The sequence below is a fragment of the Gopherus flavomarginatus genome, chromosome 1, assembly GCF_025201925.1.
Source record: "Gopherus flavomarginatus isolate rGopFla2 chromosome 1, rGopFla2.mat.asm, whole genome shotgun sequence".
NCBI classification, from domain to species: Eukaryota; Metazoa; Chordata; order Testudines; family Testudinidae; genus Gopherus; species Gopherus flavomarginatus.
Genome location: NC_066617.1, coordinates 95881617 through 95900091, shown reverse-complemented (window position 1 = coordinate 95900091; position 18475 = coordinate 95881617). Strand labels below are relative to the sequence as shown.

Below are 18475 nucleotides of genomic sequence, written 5' to 3'. Positions count from 1 at the left end.
GATTCTGAGGGGAGCCATCAGCGGGTGGAAAGTGGGAAGGGGTGGATGGGGGCGGGGGCCAGGCTGTTTGGGGAGGCACGGCCTTCCTTACCCTGCCCTCCATTCAGTTTTGCAACCCCAAGTGGCCCTCGAGCGAAAAAGTTTGCCCACCCTAAAATAAAGTTTATTTCACCCATTTCTCCTATGTCTGCTTCTAACCCCCATCCTGAAATCCAAATTGTGAACATGCAAGATTTTAATCCTTGACCATAGAGTTCATTATGGTGATGTCTAACAGAGGATTCTGACCCCAAGTGGCTTCCTGGGGCACTCCAAAACAAAATTATAATTGCTGCTCATAATTTACATAGTGCCTAAGGACAAGATACAGGGACCCTTTTATCCACCATGGAAATGCCACCACATCTGGAGTGAAATTGTTTAAACAATTGATATATTAGAAATGTTCAGATTCTTTTAGATTAAATTGATAGACAACAGCTTGGAGCAATTTAGGACACACTGTCATTTTAGAGCTGTGCTGACCTCTCTTCCTCTGTCACCACAACTTTCCTCATATGTTGTTTCAGCTCTTTGCTGCCCTCACATACAGATGTCATTTTGTCCTCATGTGCAGAGTCATTTCCTGCTGCTGCTCACCCTGTTTTAGGTCCACTTTGGGAAAGAAAACCAAAAATGCTGAAGAGTAACACAAGAGACACATTGAGGACTAAGATTGATGTTTTTTTAAAAGAAGAAAATGGAGGATGGATTGAGAAGCCGTTCACCTGCAGGAGATCAGTTCCAATGCAGTCCCCCATGAGGAAGAGTAGGACCTGGTCTACACTACAATTTTAGGTTGAATTTAGCAGCGTTACCTCGATTTAACCCTAGACCTGTCCACATGGCAAAGCCCTTTTTTTCGACTTAAATCGATTTCTTTACTCCACCTCCGATGAGGGGATTAGCGCTGAAATCGGCCTTGCCAGGTCAAATTTGGGGTTGTATGGATGTAATTCAATGGTATTGGCCTCCGGGAGCTATCCCAGAGTGCTCTATTGTGACCGCTCTCGACAGCTTCTCTCAACTCAGATGTACTGGCTACGTAGACAGGAAAAGCGCTGAGAACTTTTGAATGTCATTTCCTCTTTGGCCAGTGTGGCGAGCTGATCTGCACAGGTGACCATGCAGAGCTCATCAGCAGAGGTGACCAAAGAGCTCCAGCATGGTACAGGATCTGATTGCTATATGGGGAGACGAATTCGTGCTAGCTGAACTCCGTTCCAGTAAATGAAATGCCATAACATTTGAAAAAGTCTCCAAGGGCATGGAGGACAGAGGTTATAACAGGGACTTGCAGCAGTGCCATGTGAAAATTAAGGAGCTCAGGCAAACTTACCAAAAAACCAGAGAGGCAAACAGCTGGTCCGGGTCACAGCCCCAAACATGTCGCTTCTATGATGAGCTGCATGCCATTCTAGGGGGTGCAGCCACCACTACCCCAACCCTGTGCTTTGACTCCATCAATGGAGTAGGACGCAACACGGAAGCAGGATTTGGGGATGAGGAAGATGAGGAGGAGGAGGAGGTTGAAGATAGCTCACAGCAAGGAAGCAGAGAAACTGGTTTCCCCAACAGCCAGGATCTGTTTCCTCATCCTGGACCTGGAGCCAGTAACCCGCGAACCCACCCAAAGCTGCCTCTCGGACCCTGAAGGCGGAGAAGGGACCTCTGGCGAGTGTACTTTTGTAAATATTAGACATGGTTTAAAAGTAAGCGTGTTTAATGATCAATTTGCCCTGGCATTTGCCGCCAGTACAGCTACTGGAAAAGTCTGTTAACGTGTCTGGAGATGGAGCGGAAATCCTCCAGGAATATCTCCATAAAGCTCTCCTGGATGTATTCCCAAACGCTTTGCAAAAGGTTTCTGGGGAGGGCAACTTTATTCCGTCCTCCATGGTACGACACTTTACCATGCCAGGCCAGTAGCACATAGTCTGGAATCATTCAAACAACATCCATTCGTTATCTACCTGTGTTATCCTCAGTAGAGTGATATCATTCATGGTCACCTGGTTGAAATAGGGTGATTTTATTAAGGGGACATTCAGAGGTGCCCGTTCCTGCTGGGCTGTTTGCCTCTGGCTGAACAGAAATGTTCCCCACTGTTAGCCACATGGTGCGGGGGAGGGGTGAACCGATCATCCCAGAGAATTGGGGGCGGGGAGTGGATTAGTTGGGTTTGTGCTGCAAGCTAACCTGCAAACCTCAGCCCCTCCTTTTAAATTGCGAATCCATTTTAAATGGCCAACCCAATGGGTGCTTGGTATGGGAAATGAGGGCACTGTTGTTTAACCTTTATAACATGTGGGAATGGTTTCAAAGAAGCCAAAAGACTGAGGCTTACCATGGCCAAATTCTTTTGCCCAGCCCTGCGTGAGTGATCTCTCACACCACACCGGCAGTACCTCCTTCAATAAGAGGCAAAATGCGACCTTGTAACAAAAGCACTTGTGCTATGCAATGTTAACAGCAAGGTTTACCGTGAAAGAGTGTACCCATTGTTCAATAAAATGTGTTTTTTTAACTACCACTCTCCCTTTTTTTTCCACCACCAGCTGCGTATGTTTCTCCTTCACAGAGGCTAGCGAAGATTAGAAGGCAAAAAAACAACTCGGGATGAAATGTTCTCTGAGTTCATGCTGTCCTCCCGCACTGACAGAGCCCAGCAGAATGCCTGGAGGCAGACAATGTCAGAATGCAGGAAAGCACAATATGAACGTGAAGAGAGGTGGTGGGCTGAAGAGAGTAAGTGGCAGGCTGAAGATTGGTGTCAGTTTGCTGACAGAAGGTAGGAATCAGGGCTCAGGCTGCTGGAGCATCAAACTCATATGGCTCCAGCATATGGTTGAGCTCCACCCAGAGGAATTGCTGCTGAATTCCCAGACGGATGAGTGTAAAAAAAAAAAGCCCCCCCCACGGCAGTCTTGATATTTTCCCCTTAACATCTGCCACCCTACAGGAGACGTATGGTGACAGTGAGCTGAGCGGGCTCCATGCTTGCCATGGTATGGCATCTGCTCAGGTAATCCAGGAAAAAAGGCAGGAAATGATTGTCTGCCATTGCTTTCATGGAGGGAGGGATGGAAGGAGAGAGGGACATGACAACATGTACACAGAACCACCCACTACACTGTTTTTGCCACATCAGACATTTAGAGCTCAACCCAGAATTGCAATGGGCGGTGGAGACTGTGGGAACTGTGGGGTAGCTACCAACAGTGCAACGCTCTGGAAGTCAGCGCTAGCCTCCGTACTGTGGACTCAGTCCGCTGAGTTAACGCACTTAGAGCATTTTGTGTAGAGACACACACAATCGACTGTATAAGAACGATTTCTAAAAATTGATTTCTATAAATTTGACATAATTTCATAGTGTAGACATACCCTAGGTAACTCAAGAGAATAGGCTATAGAGCCCTTTGCATCTAGGTTTCTGGTTCAAAATCAACCCAGGACTATAATGGTCAAACAGTCACTCTTCAATATCTTATGTGACCATAAACTGGTGGTTTCTGCCCACCTTCCAGTGGGACAGATGCTCACTTTACAGAACAAATCAAACAAACACACACACCCCACCAGGCATTTAGGTACATTCACACAGCGTGCTGACTGGATCCCACATTTGCAGTCTCTGGAGGAAAGGCAAGGACCTCAAACTCCTCTCTCCTGTTTAGAGTGGGTCTGTGTGGATTGGAGTTAGTGAGGCATATGTTCCTGCGTAAATCTTGCATTACCATTGCCCATTCTGCAGACAGAGGATTTCAGTCTAAAAGGGACTGTCAATCCGACACCTTTCATTAAGTAACACTGATCAAAAAAATAAAAGATGCAACACAGCAACAGAGATTGGGACAATGGGAGCAAGAAAACCGGCATGAGGAGAAGCAACTTGTTGACTGTGAGCAAGAGAGCAGAACAGGCACATCCTGGCCCCAAAAGTACCTTTAAGTTAGGGATAGTGTTTCTCAAACCTCTAGAAATGCTATTCTACACAGAAAGCAAACTCTAATAGATGTGATGTGTGACACTCTCCTTAGTGAGCCCAGAACCATAAGTCATTCCGTCACCTCTCTGCCATAGCCAGAGAGATCTTTGCTGGATCTTAAACTTGTGTCCTGCCACACCAGTCTGTCTGCCTTACTAGCAAACTCCTCAAGATTCTGCCAGTCTAAACCTGGTTTTGCAAATAGCATTCAGTGAACCCCAGTTCCTGAGTGCCCCAGTGACATGTCTTGGTAGCGTCTGGACCCTGTCACTGGATAATCACAGAAGTCCATCTACCTCCTGAGAGACACACCAGCTTGTTGGCTCAGCTGAGGATCCACACCCCACTTTAATATAACAGGGCTCAGATGAATTTATAATAAAACATGAATAAATTTATGAATAAAGAACAGAGATTTAAGTGATATTAAGCAGAGATAATAGGAACGGAAGATGGTTACAAATAAAACAAAAGAAAAAGTGTAGACATTAGAAAGCGTGTTAACAGATTATAATCCCAGTCTGAGGCAATTTCTCCCCTACAGTCAATTCTAGGCCTCTTCAGCTCACATATCTGATGGACTCACTTTCAACAGCTTTCAAGAATACTGGCCTCTTTTCCCCTTAAGTGATGGATAGCTAAGGGTCCTCTCCCTTTCTTTTTATAGAGCCAGAACCCAGTTTGTCCCTCTAATACCCAGGGAACGACATGGCTACAACTACACAGCATACTTCTTTTTACAGTCCTGTGCAAAGTTCCCTCTCACTTTTTCCATCCATGTACCGAATGAATTTTCTTCTGTGCACCAATATTGAGGTAATGTAGAAACAAAAACCCTGGACGTAATATATATTTTTAAAATGTGACCATAGGGATAATTACAACAGGCAGGACAGGTTAGGCATTTTAGAACTCACTACACAAAGAATTAAATTTAAGCATAAGAGAGAAATATAAATTATGAAATGCATAGACCAGTCAAAAATTCAAACAGCAGCACTTTTAAAAGATTAAAATTACAGAGAATTTATGTACATTGCAGGAAATATCAAGAAGTGACAACAAAAACAATATAACAATGTGTTGGGAGGTGAGTGTAAGAGAGAGAGAGAGACATACAGATAGACACACACAATGTGTGTGTGTGTGCGTGCGTGAGAGAGAGAGACACACCAGTCTGAAGCCTGCCTGTTCAGACACAGCATCAGCTGCCAGCAAGCTCTGTCCCATGTCCCACTCCTGGGCCCTTGAGAGATGAGGTACAGAGGGGCGGGGCGGGGACAGACACCTTGACATCAGAGCCCCTTCATCCCCCCAGCTCCTTTCTCTACGACAACCTTGTTTATCAGTTGCCTCCACAACATATTTTAAGACTATATTACAACACACATACATAATTCTCTATACACAATCCATACATACATCACACAATGTTATCCATGACCAGCATGTCACCAGTTCTATAGGAAACCTTACAAAACACTGTTTGGCTAAACATTTGGACATCAGTGAATTGAGTGTGCCCTTTGCCAGTTAGCACAAAGGGGTCTTCAGGTGGTCACATCTCCCCTCTTACAGTGCTGTAGGAGGGCCAGCCACTGGGACAATTTCCAAGTCATATTCTTGGAGCCTCATGCTCCACCTCCCAGTTTGGAATTGGTGCCTTTGGTTCTATGTACCCAGATTAATGGAGATTGGCCAGTTCAAGCCTTGAACTCTCTGCTAAAGAGAGAGGACCTTAATTGTTTGATTGCCTACTCAACAGCATAGCATCCTTTTCTTGTAATTCTGTTCAGTGGGGGTCTGTATTCTGCTGCTCTCCTTTCTTCCTTGTCTCAGTATCCTGAACGAGACCATCTCATAGTCACTGCCTCTCAGGTTCCCATCCACTTTTGCTTCCCCTACTAATTCTTCCCTGTTTGTGAGCAGCAGGTCAAGAAGAGCTCTGCTAGTTGGTTCCTCCAGCACTTGCACCAGGAAATTGTCCTCTACACTTCCCAAAAATGTCCGGGATTCTCTGTGCACTGCTGTATTGCTCTCCCAGCACATATCAGGGTGATTAAAGTCTCCCATGAGAACTAGGGCCTGTGATCTAGTAACTTCTGCTAGTTGCCGGAAGAAAGCAAGAGGCTTTTGTTCCTTTCCCCTGATTGTACTGCTGCTGCACTTAAACCAATGTCTGACACATCAGTACATAGTTCAAACACTTTATCAAAATCAAGACTGGCCAGAACAGGCTTTTCAGACAGAATGTTCATTTACCTTATCAAAACCCTGTGGACAAGCTTTTGCCCACGTGACTGTGTTTGGTTTTGTCTTCTTGCACAAGCCTGTGATAGCAGACACAATGTCCCTGAACCCTTGCACAAATCAGCAGTAACAATTAACCAAACCTATGAAGGACTGGAACTCCGTTTTGCTCTGGGATATAAGCCATTAACAATGGCTTCCACTTTCAAGGGGTCAGGAAAGATTTGCCTGCTCTCAACCCAGTGTCCCAAATAGGGAACTTTGGCTGCTCCAATTTCATATTTACAATACTGGATTAAGTTTAGAAGTGTGATCAACAAGGCTGATGTCATGGTGGGAGTCTGCTATAGACCACCAGACCAGGGGAATGAGGTGGATGAGGCTTTCTTCTGGCAACTAGCAGAAGTTACTAGATCACAGGCCCTAGTTCTCATGGGAGACTTTAATCACCCTGATATCTGCTGGGAGAGCAATACAGTGGTGCACAGAGAATCCCGGAAGTTTTTGGGAAGTGTAGAGGACAATTTCCTGGTGCAAGTGCTGGAGGAACCAACTAACAGCTCTTCTTGACCTGCTGCTCACAAACAGGGAAGAATTAGTAGGGGAAGCAAAAGTGGATGGGAACCTGGGAGGCAGTGACTATGAGATGGTCGCGTTCAGGATACTGAGACAAGGAAGAAAGGAGAGCAGCAGAATACAGACCCTGGACTTCAGAAAAGCAGACTTTGACTCCCTCAGGGAGCTGATGGGCAGGATCCCCTGGGAAAATAACATGAGGTGGAAAGGAGTCCAGGAGAGCTGGTTGTATTTTAAAGAATCCTTACTGAGGTTGCAGGAACAAACCATCCTGATGTGTAGGAAGAATAGTAAATATAGCAGGCGACCAGGTGGCTTAACAGTGAAATCCTTGCTGATCTTAAACGCAAAAAAGAAGCTTACAAGAAGTGGAAGACTGGACAAATGACCAGGGAGGAGTATAAAAATATTGCTCAGGCATGCAGGAGTGAAATCAGGAAGGCCAAATCACACTTGGAGTTGCAGCTAGCAAAAGATGTTAAGAGTAACAAGAAGGGTTTCTTCTGATATGTTAGCAACAAGAAGAAAGTCAAGGAAAGTGTGGGCCCCTTACTGAATGAAGGAGGCAACCTAGTGACAGAGAATGTGAAAAAGCTAATGTACTCAATGATTTTTTTGCCTCTGTCTTCATGAACAAGGTCAGCTCCCAGATTGCTGCACTGGGCAGCACAGTACGGGGAGAAGGTGACCAGCCCTCTGCAGAGAAAGAAGTGATTCGGGACTATTTAGAAAAACTGGAGGAGCACAAGTCCATGGGGCTGGATACGCTGCATCCAAGGGTGCTAAAGGAGTTGGCGGATGTGATTGCAGAGCCATTGGCCATTATCTTTGAAAACTCATGGCGAACGGGGGAGGTCCCGGGTGACTGGAAAAAAGCTAGTGTAGTGCCCATCTTTAAAAAAGGGAAGTAGGAGGATCCAGGGAACCTTTATTGTCTCCAAACTGAAGAGAAGGTGGATTTCGGGGGGGGCGGGTGAAGGGGGTTTGATCCCAGGCAGGGAGGCGAGGGCTGTGTGTTAGGGGGCCGGGGGAGACATGCTGTGGGGACAGAGTGGGTCTCTGCGCCTTCCCCCCGATCTCACTGCACGGCCTGTTCGTTCGCGCTGCTGCTGGAGTCTTGGGGTTTCATGACGTCGGAGAGCTCTGGGGGGCTGGAGAAGGGGTCGATGCGGAGAGCCTCGAAGGAGTCATCCCCGGCTCGGAAAGCCAGGCCCACCATGGCCGGGGCCTGGCGCCGCGCCGTCTGGCTGGTGAAGCTGCAGTCTCCCAGGGTCTTGCTGTCGTCTAGCAGCTGGTCATCCTTGTAGAGCCGCTGCTCCTCGGGGGGCCGCTTGAGGATGCCCTCCACGATGCGCTTCAGCTCATACACGGTGCTGGACTCCTTGGCGTCGGTGAAGATGGTTGTCTTGTGGTGCCGGATCATCAGGAACACGTCCATCCCGGCCGCTCCTGGCTCGCCCAGACGCAGCCGCATCCACCGGCTCCGCCACCGTACAGGCCAGTCAGCCTCACCTCAATCACTGGAAAAATCATGGAGCAGGTCCTCAGGGAATCAATTCTGAAGCACTTAGAGGAGAGCAAAGTGATCAGGAACAGTCAGCATGGATTCGCCAAGGATAAGTCATGCCTAATTAACCTAATTGCCTTCTGTGATAAGAGAACTGGCTCTGTGGGTGAGGGGAAAGCAGTAGATGTGTTATTCCTTGACTTTAGCAAAGCTTTTGATACTGTTTCCCACAGTATTCTTGCCAGCAAGTTAAAGAAGTATGGGCTGGATGATTGGACTATAAGGTGGATAGAAAGCTGGCTAGATCGTCGGGCTCAATGGGTAGTGATCAATGGCTCCATGTCTAGTTGGCAGCCGGTATCAAGTGGAGTGCCCCAAGGGTTGGTCCTGGGGCCGGTTTTGTTCAATATCTTCATTAATGATCTGGAGGATGGCGTGGACTGCACTCTCAGCAAGTTTGCAGATGACACCAAACTGGGAGGAGTGGTAGATACGCTGGAGGGTAGGGATAGGATACAGAGGGACCTAGACAAATTACAGGACTGGGTGAAAAGAAATCGGATGAGGTTCAACAAGGACAAGTGCAGAGTCCTGCACTTAGGACGGAAGAATCCCATTCACTGTTACAGACTAGGGACCGAATGGCTAGGAAGCGGTTCTGCAGAAAAGGAACTAGGGGTTACAGTGGACGAGAAGCTGGATATGAGTCAACAGTGTTCCCTTGTTGCCAAGAAGGCTACTGACATTTAGGGCTGTGTAAGTAGGGGCATTGCCAGCAGATCAAGGGATGTGATCATTCCCCATTATTCGACTTTGGTGAGGCCTCATCTGGAGTACTGTGTCCAGTTTTGGGCCCCACACTACAAGAAGGATGTGGAAAAATTGGAAAGAGTCCAGCAGAGGGCAACAAAAATGATGAGGGGCCTGGAGCACATGACTTATAAGGAGAGGCTGAGGGAACTGGGATTGTTTAATCTGCAGAAGAAAAGAATGAGGGGGGATTTGATAGCTGCTTTCAACTACCTGAAAGAGGGTTCCAAAGAGGATGGATCTAGACTGTTTTCAGTGGTACCTGATGACAGAACAAGGAGTAATGGTCTCAAGTTGCAGTGGGGGAGGTTTAGGTTGGATATTAGGAAAAACTTTTTCACTCAGAGAGTGGTGAAGCACTGGAATGGGTTACCTAGGGAGGTGGTGGAATCTCTTTCCTTGGAGGTTTTTACGGTCAGGCTTGACAAAGCCCTGGCTGGAATGATTTAGTTGGGAATTGGTCCTGCTTTGAGCAGGGGGTTGGACTAGATGACCGCCTGAAGTCCCTTCCAACCCTGATATTCTATGATTCTATGAAAATACTGTCTCACTGCACCAATACTTGGCTGTCCATTTGCGCTGCTCAAAACTCAATTTCCAGTCAGCGAGAAACTTTGACATTTTGAAAATTGTTTCCAGTTAGAATCAGAATGAAAACAAATTTCCCAGGTATTGAAATTCCCAAAAAAGTCCTGTTCTGAAAAGTTTATGTTTCAAAATGTCATTTTGAAATCTGGAAGTATGGATTCTAAGGCTGTTTTATTATATGGAGCTTTTTTATTTGTCTAGTTACATTTTATCCATAACATGTCAGTGGTAATAGTGCTCTGAATAGTACTGCTGATGCGTTACGAAATAATATAAAAATAATTAAAAATGAAGAACTGTGAAACAAACTTTTTCCAAAGTGAATAAATTTTCCCTTCAAAAGGCCACCAATGGGGAATAGTCATTAAAACCAGCATTTGTTGTCTAAAAACTGGTTCAATGAAAACATTCCCACCAGCTCTGCTGTACAGCTGTGTATGGGAACCATCGCTAAAGTGATGTAATTCTCCAATTTACACACACACCTTGGGAGGGTGTGTCCAAGTCCTAGTTTAAGGGCCCAAATGAAGAATAAGGCACTTACATTGCTGCTTTCGCAACCATTACAGTAGTGTAAGCTAGCGTCAATGCTTTTTTTATAGTAACAAACTGATTTACAATCTCGATGTACACACGGTTCCATAGTGTATGACTGATCAACAATTAACCAACCACCCACACTGATTACAGTGAGAGGGGGATGTCACAAGCTCACATGATGTAAATGTAAAATGCTTTTCTGCTTTGCTTTTATTGTTTAGCTTTTTCTCCTTTTATAGATTGAAATCTTTCTGCAATGCAGTAAATAATAAATGCACTTCAGCTGCCACTCAAAAACTGGAAACTGATCTGGCATGAGTGCTATTCACCAACCCCCTCTGCCAGTCAGTGAAAGGCATCTGTCACTCTGGCACTTACCTCAGTTAAAGCCAGGCGAGGACACTGGAAATTCACCTGCAGCAAGTTCCCAACGAAAGGGAAGGAGACAGGACCCGGGGGGTAGTTTTTCCATCTTTTTCTGCGCTTCCTGTGATCGAAAACCAGGATAAAGACAGCAAAAGAGAGGCCAAGTGTTACCTCACTCTTTCCCCCAGTAAGTTTTTTCCCTTTCCCTTCCAACAATTTCCTTCTGCCTCTTTCACCTTCTCCCAGTCTGTCTTTCAGTTTCTTTCTCCTACATTCCCTCTTTCACTCCTCCCATCCCTCTCTTCCTTTTCCTCTGTTTTTCTATCTATTTCTCTAGCTATTCTATTCTAGTCACACCCTCTCTTCTAATAACAAAGTGCCATAAGTCTGCACAGGACTTTACAAACAGCAAAGTGCCGGGCTCTGTAGTTATTGTTTCTCTTCAGCTCCTCCCCAGACCTCATAGGAGTGGTGAGGAAGGTGTGCCTGTCCCCATTTCACACAGGCTATAATTTTACGCAAAATCTGTAGGAGTCGTCGCAGGTGGGAGCCAATCTCATGATATTGGAGTCAAAAAATGTACTGGTGAGGGCTCTTGATACCGTCCCACTCCCTCCACCGCTCCACTTGAGCAATAGAATTATAGCAGGCAAATTAGCTAGAAAGGAAGAGGTTTGACTGGTTTTGTTACTTCTGACATCACTATCTAGGGTTTGTTTGTTTCTTCTTTAAATATATGGCTGCTCTAACTGTTTCTAACCATCACAATGACACTACTTAAGAAGGATTTGAGTCGTCCATGACTGGAATTATAACAATTAGACATCAATCATTAAGAATATAACTTAATTACAACCTAATTTCTTCAATATTGTTTATGCATGTGTTTTCTAGGAGATTTAACCACACAGAACTGTCTGTCTTACTCCGTTATTAGGATCGTTCAGTCAAAGACAAGATGAGCCAAGTGCAGCATTTCTTAAAAGCTCACTTTTGATTGATTTTAACGCTAACTAATTAACAATTTGACCTGTAAATCCTCAGGGAAGACAGTCAGTAGGGAAAGAAGGAAGGTAACAGTCAGCTCTCTGCTGTCATCTGCTGGAGACCAAGGGGCATGGACTGAGCAAGGCAGCACCATATTTACATATTAGCTTCACGTAATTTGGGGACATAGGAGTATAATTTGGCTGAGCTTTGTACTTGCGGACCATATTTTGCAGATTACTCTGGCGGGAACCATCTGGGCAAATCCTGAACAATGACTGAGTACAGGCTCACTCTAAAGAAGACTTATGTTTGTCGAGGTCTGGTAAGAGTCCTTGAACAGAAGGAGCCCAAGTTCCGGAAAAAAGAGAAATTGTCTGTTCTTGGTTAATTTCTGGGAATGCTTCCACAGGGGTTTAGAACTCTTATGGGACTGTTAGATCCCTGATTCCTCCAATACCTTAAAAAAACAAAACAGAACTGAGCTGAAAGCTACCGTTGCCTGATGGGGCAGAGCTCAGCAGTGCTTCTAGTCATCGAGCAAGTGGAGGACAGAACCATTCTGCAGTTCTGGTCACCTGGCCAGCAGTGAGTGCAGCAAAGTGGCAATGGGTCTCACCTACAACTTGCAAGCAGACTGAGAGCTGCTGTGTGGACTATGGTGGAAGCAGAGGAGTTTACAGCATCCGTCTACACTGGTCTAAAGACTTTGGTGAGGTCTCCCTGTCCTAGCTACTGAAACTGTTATAGCAGGAGGTGGCAGAGCAAGCAGGAATGGATTCCCCTATCAAAGGTGCCTAGATTGGATATAGGGACCCAGATTATTGGGTGGAGACTTGAGCCAAAATTAAGCAAATAGTCTAGTAAGAAGGCACTGGCCCGTGCTGCTGCCAACGCCTTTGGCCAAAGGGTTACAGTACTCAGTGCCATAGATTTGGGAACGATACATTGTACTCCTCGTACATAGCAAAGAGGTTTAGCTTTTAGCTTTAAACTTTAAAGTTCTGCTTTAAGCATAAAACTCAACTCATTCTTAACTATGGAGTTACAATCTGGGAATCCTAGACCTACTGAAGTCAAGGTCAAGCCCCCATTGATTTCATAGGTCAGGGTTTTGCTGTAAACTTCCATAATAAACATAAGAGCTTCCATATGACAGTTCTGGTGAGCCTGCATTTTGTGAACTCCTGTAGCACCCATGAAGCATGACACCATAACCAGAGCTAGCACAGAAGCCAACACACAAAACTACTCAAGGTTATGGAGAAGGGTTTGCCTTTGGGGACCTTGCTTGCTCAACTTCTCTTGCAATATCACTGAATACAGGCTGAGGAGAATGGAATGGGCTGGAAACACAGCAAAAGCATTGCAGTCAGACTTTGGATGCACAAGGCACTTCAAGGCTGGAAGGTTTATTTGTTTATTTTATTATTCAGTGTTCCTGGAATGCTAATTGGACCTTTAAATAACCAAAAACAGCAACAATAATAAGAAGCACTAGATGTGCACCAACCGTCTCCAGGAACGCCGGCTCCATGTGTGCTTAAGGATGACAGTCATCACTATTGGATCCAGACCAGGCCCCCAAGACTGGTGGGACTGAATTTTGAGACCCAGAATATCCAGTGTTGACTGCAGAACTTCAGAATGAGACCTCCACAGTGAGCTGTCCCCGATATCCAATTGCCACCGAAAAGCATGGACATTGGCCCATGGGAGCTGACTAACCAGGGTAGCTGCTGGACATTTGGACTGGGAAGTCCACAGTGGGTGCTGGTGTAATGGAGGTGGGCGTAACTATACAAAGTGCACCCAGAGGGATGTGACCAGTGTGGCTGAGATCATAGAAGGATACAACTGGGCATCCACAACTGGGCCTGAGCTACTGATGGAACCCATGTGTCCATTCAGTGCTGCCTTTCCTGCATCAGAGCTGGATTTAGGAGCAGGCAACCCAGGCGATCCTAACATGCACATTTATCATCTTATATGACAGGGATAACTCCTGCATGCAAATCGTGCATCCAAGTCGTGAAATGGGTTACAAGTGCAATAAAAAATAAGGTATTCAAAAGTTTAACAAATTGGAGGGGAATTTTTTTGGAGGAGTGGTGGGGGAGGGCGCCAAAGACATTCCTCGCCTGGGACGCCATTTGATCCAGGGCTGGTCCTGCCAACAACATTACAATACAGAGTTATATACCTAGTGCAGAGGCCCCTTATCCCACAATTCCTCCTCCTTCAGCTACATTGGCTTATTGCCATATATGCATCCTGGGACTCCCCAGACAGACCTGGAAATTCTAGAAAGGCTTTGGTTATTGCCCAGTCCAAATTCTCCCTCTGGTGCCCCTGTTTCTCCTCCTTCACTACAGCAATTCACAGAGCCTCTGTGCTGCTAGTAACACTGTAGGTTGCATCCATTAATTGCTTCCACTGTCATTATTCTATGTTTCTTTCATCTGCTGTTCCAGCCCTGTGGCTAGTCACCATGCATAAGGCTGCGAGTCTGTCACGGATTCCATGACTTTCCGTGATCTCCCTAAGTTCTGCAGTGGCTGGTGCTGGTCCAGTGGCTGCCTGAGCCGGGCAGTCTCTGGGCCAGCAGCAGTAGTTTGGGTGTGTGGGAGGGGGCTTAGAGCTAGGGGTGGGGGTGGGGAGGGTGCTTGCTGGGGTGGGGGACTCCCCTGCAGATCCTAGGCAATAGAGGGGTGGGGATGGGGGTCTTTGCACTGCATGCTGATGGCACCTGTAGGCCCCACCCCCACATCTCCAATTGGCTGTGGTTCCCGGCCAATGGAACCGGTGACAGCTGGTACTTGTGGCGGGAGCAGTGGAGAAGCCCCTGCCCTCGCCCCTACTTCTGGTGCCTAGGAGCTGCAGGGATGCAGAGCCGAGTAGGGAGTCCCACCAACCCTCCCTCCCCCAGTACCAGCAGGGATCCAGAGTCACCTCCCCCAGCACCTGCAGCACCCCCGGACTTAAACTCAGCTGGAGAGCTGAATCACTGAAGACCCGCTGAGAGAACCATTGGCTAGGGGGGAGGGACTCACGAGAGGAGCGTGCCACCCCGAAAAAAACTGGGATCGCAAGCATATTGGCCAGAGAAAAGGGAGCACTCATGAGAGCTGGGTGCTGATCCCATTACTCATAGTTAGAAATGTTACTGTATGCTGGTAAACTTTACTGCATTGGAGGCAATGTGTTCCATTCGCAGGGCAGGAAGTACTCTGCATTAGTCAGTAGTACCCTAATGAAGGACTAGTCTTAAGGGAGTCCAAAGGGAATACGGTCTCATCCATGACAGGCAAATGTCAGCTGCAACAGGGGAGTATCCAAACAAGTAGGTATTGTTTCTATTAGCATAGTACCTGGAAGTCTCTTTGTGCTGGGCACTGTACAGATATACAGTAGGAGACCATCCCAGCCCTGAAGAGTTTACATTCTAAACAGGCAAGGCAGATACAGTGGAACAAAGGAAATATTATCATCATCATCTCCCTGTTACAGTTTGATAACAGTCTACTCCATTTCTCCAGGCTGTGTGGCTGGGCGGTCTGTGGGTGGACAGGTGGCTTGGCTGAAGTGCTGATGTGTGCTGGCTAGTCTCTGCTTTCTACAGCCTAGACAGGGCTATGGGAAACTAAGGCCTGGTCTACACTACGTGTTTAAACCAATTTTAGCAGCGTTAAACCGATTTAATGCCGCACTCATCCACACTACGAGGCCCTTTATATCGATATAAAGGGCTCTTTAAATCGGTTTCTCTACTCCTCCCCAACGAGAGGAGTAGCGCTGAAATCGGTATTACCATATCGGATTAGGGTTAGTGTGGCCGCAAATCGATGGTATTGACCTCCGGGCGGTATCCCACAGTGCACCACTGTGACCGCTCTGGACAGCAATCTGAACTCGGATGCAGTGGCCAGGTTGACAGGAAAAGCCCCATGAACTTTTGAATTTCATTTCCTGTTTGCCCAGTGTGGAGCTCTGATCAGCACGGGTGGTGATGCAGTCCCAAATCCAAAAAGAGCTCCAGCATGGACCGTATGGGAGATACTGGATCTGATCGTTGTATGGGGAGACAAATCTGTTCTATCAGAGCTCCGTTACAGAAGACAAAGTGCCAAAGCGTTTGAAAAAAATCACCAAGCTACACAGTGCTGCATGACAAGCGTAACGGAAAGCCAAAGAATCAAATGGACGCTCATGGAGGGAGGGAGGGGGTACTGAGGACTCCAGCTATCCCAGTGTCCACAGCAGTCTCCGAAAAGTATTTGCATTCTTGGCTGAGCTCCCAATGCCCGTAGGTTCAAACACATTGTCCGGCATGGTTCAGGGTATAGCTCGTCAGGGTATAGCTCCCTCCCCCCCACGTGAAAGAAAAGGGGAAAATATCGTTTCTTGACTTTTTTTTAATGTCACCCTATGTGTACTGAATGCTGCTGGCAGATGCAATACTGTGGCAGTAAAGAGCAGCATCCGCTCTTCTTCCCTCCCCAGTGACAGACAGTACAATATGCTTGATAGCTGCTGAGTACTACTGGCTGGCCTCAGAAGAGGCTGGCCGGGGGCACCTGGGTAAAAATAGGAATGATTCCTGGTCATTCCCAGTAGATGGGACAGAACGGCTGGTAACCGTCTTCATCATAGTAACTGGGGGCTGAGCTCCATCAGCCCCCTCCCTTTCATGTGTAAAGAAAAGATTCTGTACTGCCTGGACTATCATAGCAGCGGGATGCTGGGCTCCTCTCCCCCACACCGCTTGATGTCCTGCCTGGACTATCATAGCAGCTGGAGGCTGCCTCCTCCACATTTTCTCTCACTAACAAGTCAGTGTTTCTTATTCCTGCATTCTTTATAATTTCATGACACAAATGGGGGGGACACTGCCACGGTAGCCCAGGAAGGTTGGGGGAGGAGGGAAGCAATGGGTGGGGTTGTTGCAGGGGCACCCCCCGTGAATGGCATCATTTCTGTGGGATCTGACACGGAGTGGCTGTGCTCTCTGGTTCTCTGATACACTGGTTCTCTGTTACACTTGCCCCATATTCTAGGCAGGACTGACTCTATTTTTAGATACCATAAAGGAGGGATTGACTTGGGGAGTCATTCCCATTTTTGCCTTTGCGCCCCCAGCCGACCTCAGTCAGGGGCACCCATAATAGCAGCAGACGGTACAGAACGACAGATAACCGTCATCTCATTGCCAATTTACAATGGCAGCAGACGGTACAGAATGACTGATAACCGTCTCTGCTATCATGCAAAAGAAAATGAATGCTGCTATGTAGTGCTGCAGTACCGCCTCTGTCAGCGGCATCCAGTACACATACGGTGACAGTGACAAAAGGAAAAAAAGGCTCCATGGTTGCCATGCTATGGCGTCTGCGAAGGCAATCCAGGGAAAAAGGGCGCGAAATGATTGTCTGCCGTTGCTTTCCCGGAGGAAGGAATGACTGACGACATTTACCCAGAACCACCCGCGACAATGATTTTTGCCCCATCAGCCACTGAGATCTCAACCCAGAATTCCAAGGGGAGGGGGAGACTGCGGGAACTATGGGATAACTATGGGATAGCTACCCACAGTGCAACGCTCCAGAAATCGATGCTAGCCTCGATACATGGACGCACACAGCCGAATTAATGTGCTTAGTGTGGCCGCGTGCACTCGACTTTATACAATCTGTTTTACAAAACCGGTTTATGTAAAATCAGAATTATCCCATAGTGTAGACATACCCTCGGTGTAAATTAGCTGCTTTCCTTTGGGAACAAGAGGCTTTTAGGTTAAAAACAATTTTTTTGTCTGAACTATTCATAATCTAGCCAACAGCGAATGTGATCTGCTCCCTACCTTACATCACAATTCACTCTGCAATTCCCCAAGCAAAATAACCACACCCTCATCCCTTGATGTCTAGTCACGCAGCCCACGTCTCCTTTCTCACAGTAACATAGAGTGTGTACTTGAGATGAGGTGCCACAGGCAAGTAATTTTCAAGAACTAAAGAGACAGGAAGTAATAAACATTAAAGAATAAAAGATTCCTCTTTTTATTCACATAATTTTACTATTTTGTATACAATACACAGATTATATCAATTCTTTGCAAGGGCAAATTACAGGGTTATCGTGCACAAAACACAATATTTTGAGACAGTTTAGTGGCAATTCCTCCTATAGCCGCTTGACTCTAAGACAGGGGTCGGCAACCTTTCAGAAGTACTGTGCAGAGTCTTCATTTATTCACTCTAAACTATTCTTGTATGCAAAGTCAATAAGGTTTTAAAAATATTTAAGAAGCTTCATCTAAAATTAAATTAAAATGCAGAGCCCCCCGGACCAGTGGCCAGGACCCAGGCAGTGTGAGTGCCACTGAAAATCAGCTTGTATGCCGCCTTTGGCACATGTGTCATAGGTTGCCTACCGTTACTGTGACATAACACCGTTTCTTTGGAATAGAAACCTCTTAACACTTTTCTGGGCTGAAAGTGAAAGGAACATATGTAATGGAGGAAGGAAGATGTTGTGCACAGACATAGCATAATATCCCTTTAAATAGTTTGTGAGCCTTTTTGTTCCATTCCCCGTGTTCAGGTTTTTTAGAAGTTGCCAGAACCCAACCACAGCAGCAATGTGAACATGGAGGAATTCCTGGCATGTTGCATATTTCCAATAAACACGTGGTTTGGACTCCACTGAACACATGTGGTTCCTTCATCTTATGTTTGTGTCAAGAGAAAAAGAGAAGATCAAAACTGGAATTAAACTAAACTATAAAGTACATATTGGGACAGATCCTCAGCTGGCGTAAA

At 46.4% G+C, this 18475-nt stretch overlaps 2 protein-coding genes across 4 annotated transcripts in view; both read right to left on the bottom strand.

Annotated features, from left to right (window-relative positions):
• The window catches only part of LOC127051675 (cytochrome P450 2D17-like), a 204937-nt gene that overhangs the window by 85055 nt on the left and 101407 nt on the right, over positions 1-18475 (bottom strand). The window lies entirely within an intron of this gene.
• Positions 7826-8350, bottom strand: LOC127052127 (elongin-B-like). The gene has a single exon (XM_050955457.1). The coding sequence runs from the start codon at positions 8328-8330 to the stop codon at positions 7935-7937; it is 396 nt and encodes a 131-aa protein (XP_050811414.1). The 5' UTR covers positions 8331-8350; the 3' UTR covers positions 7826-7934.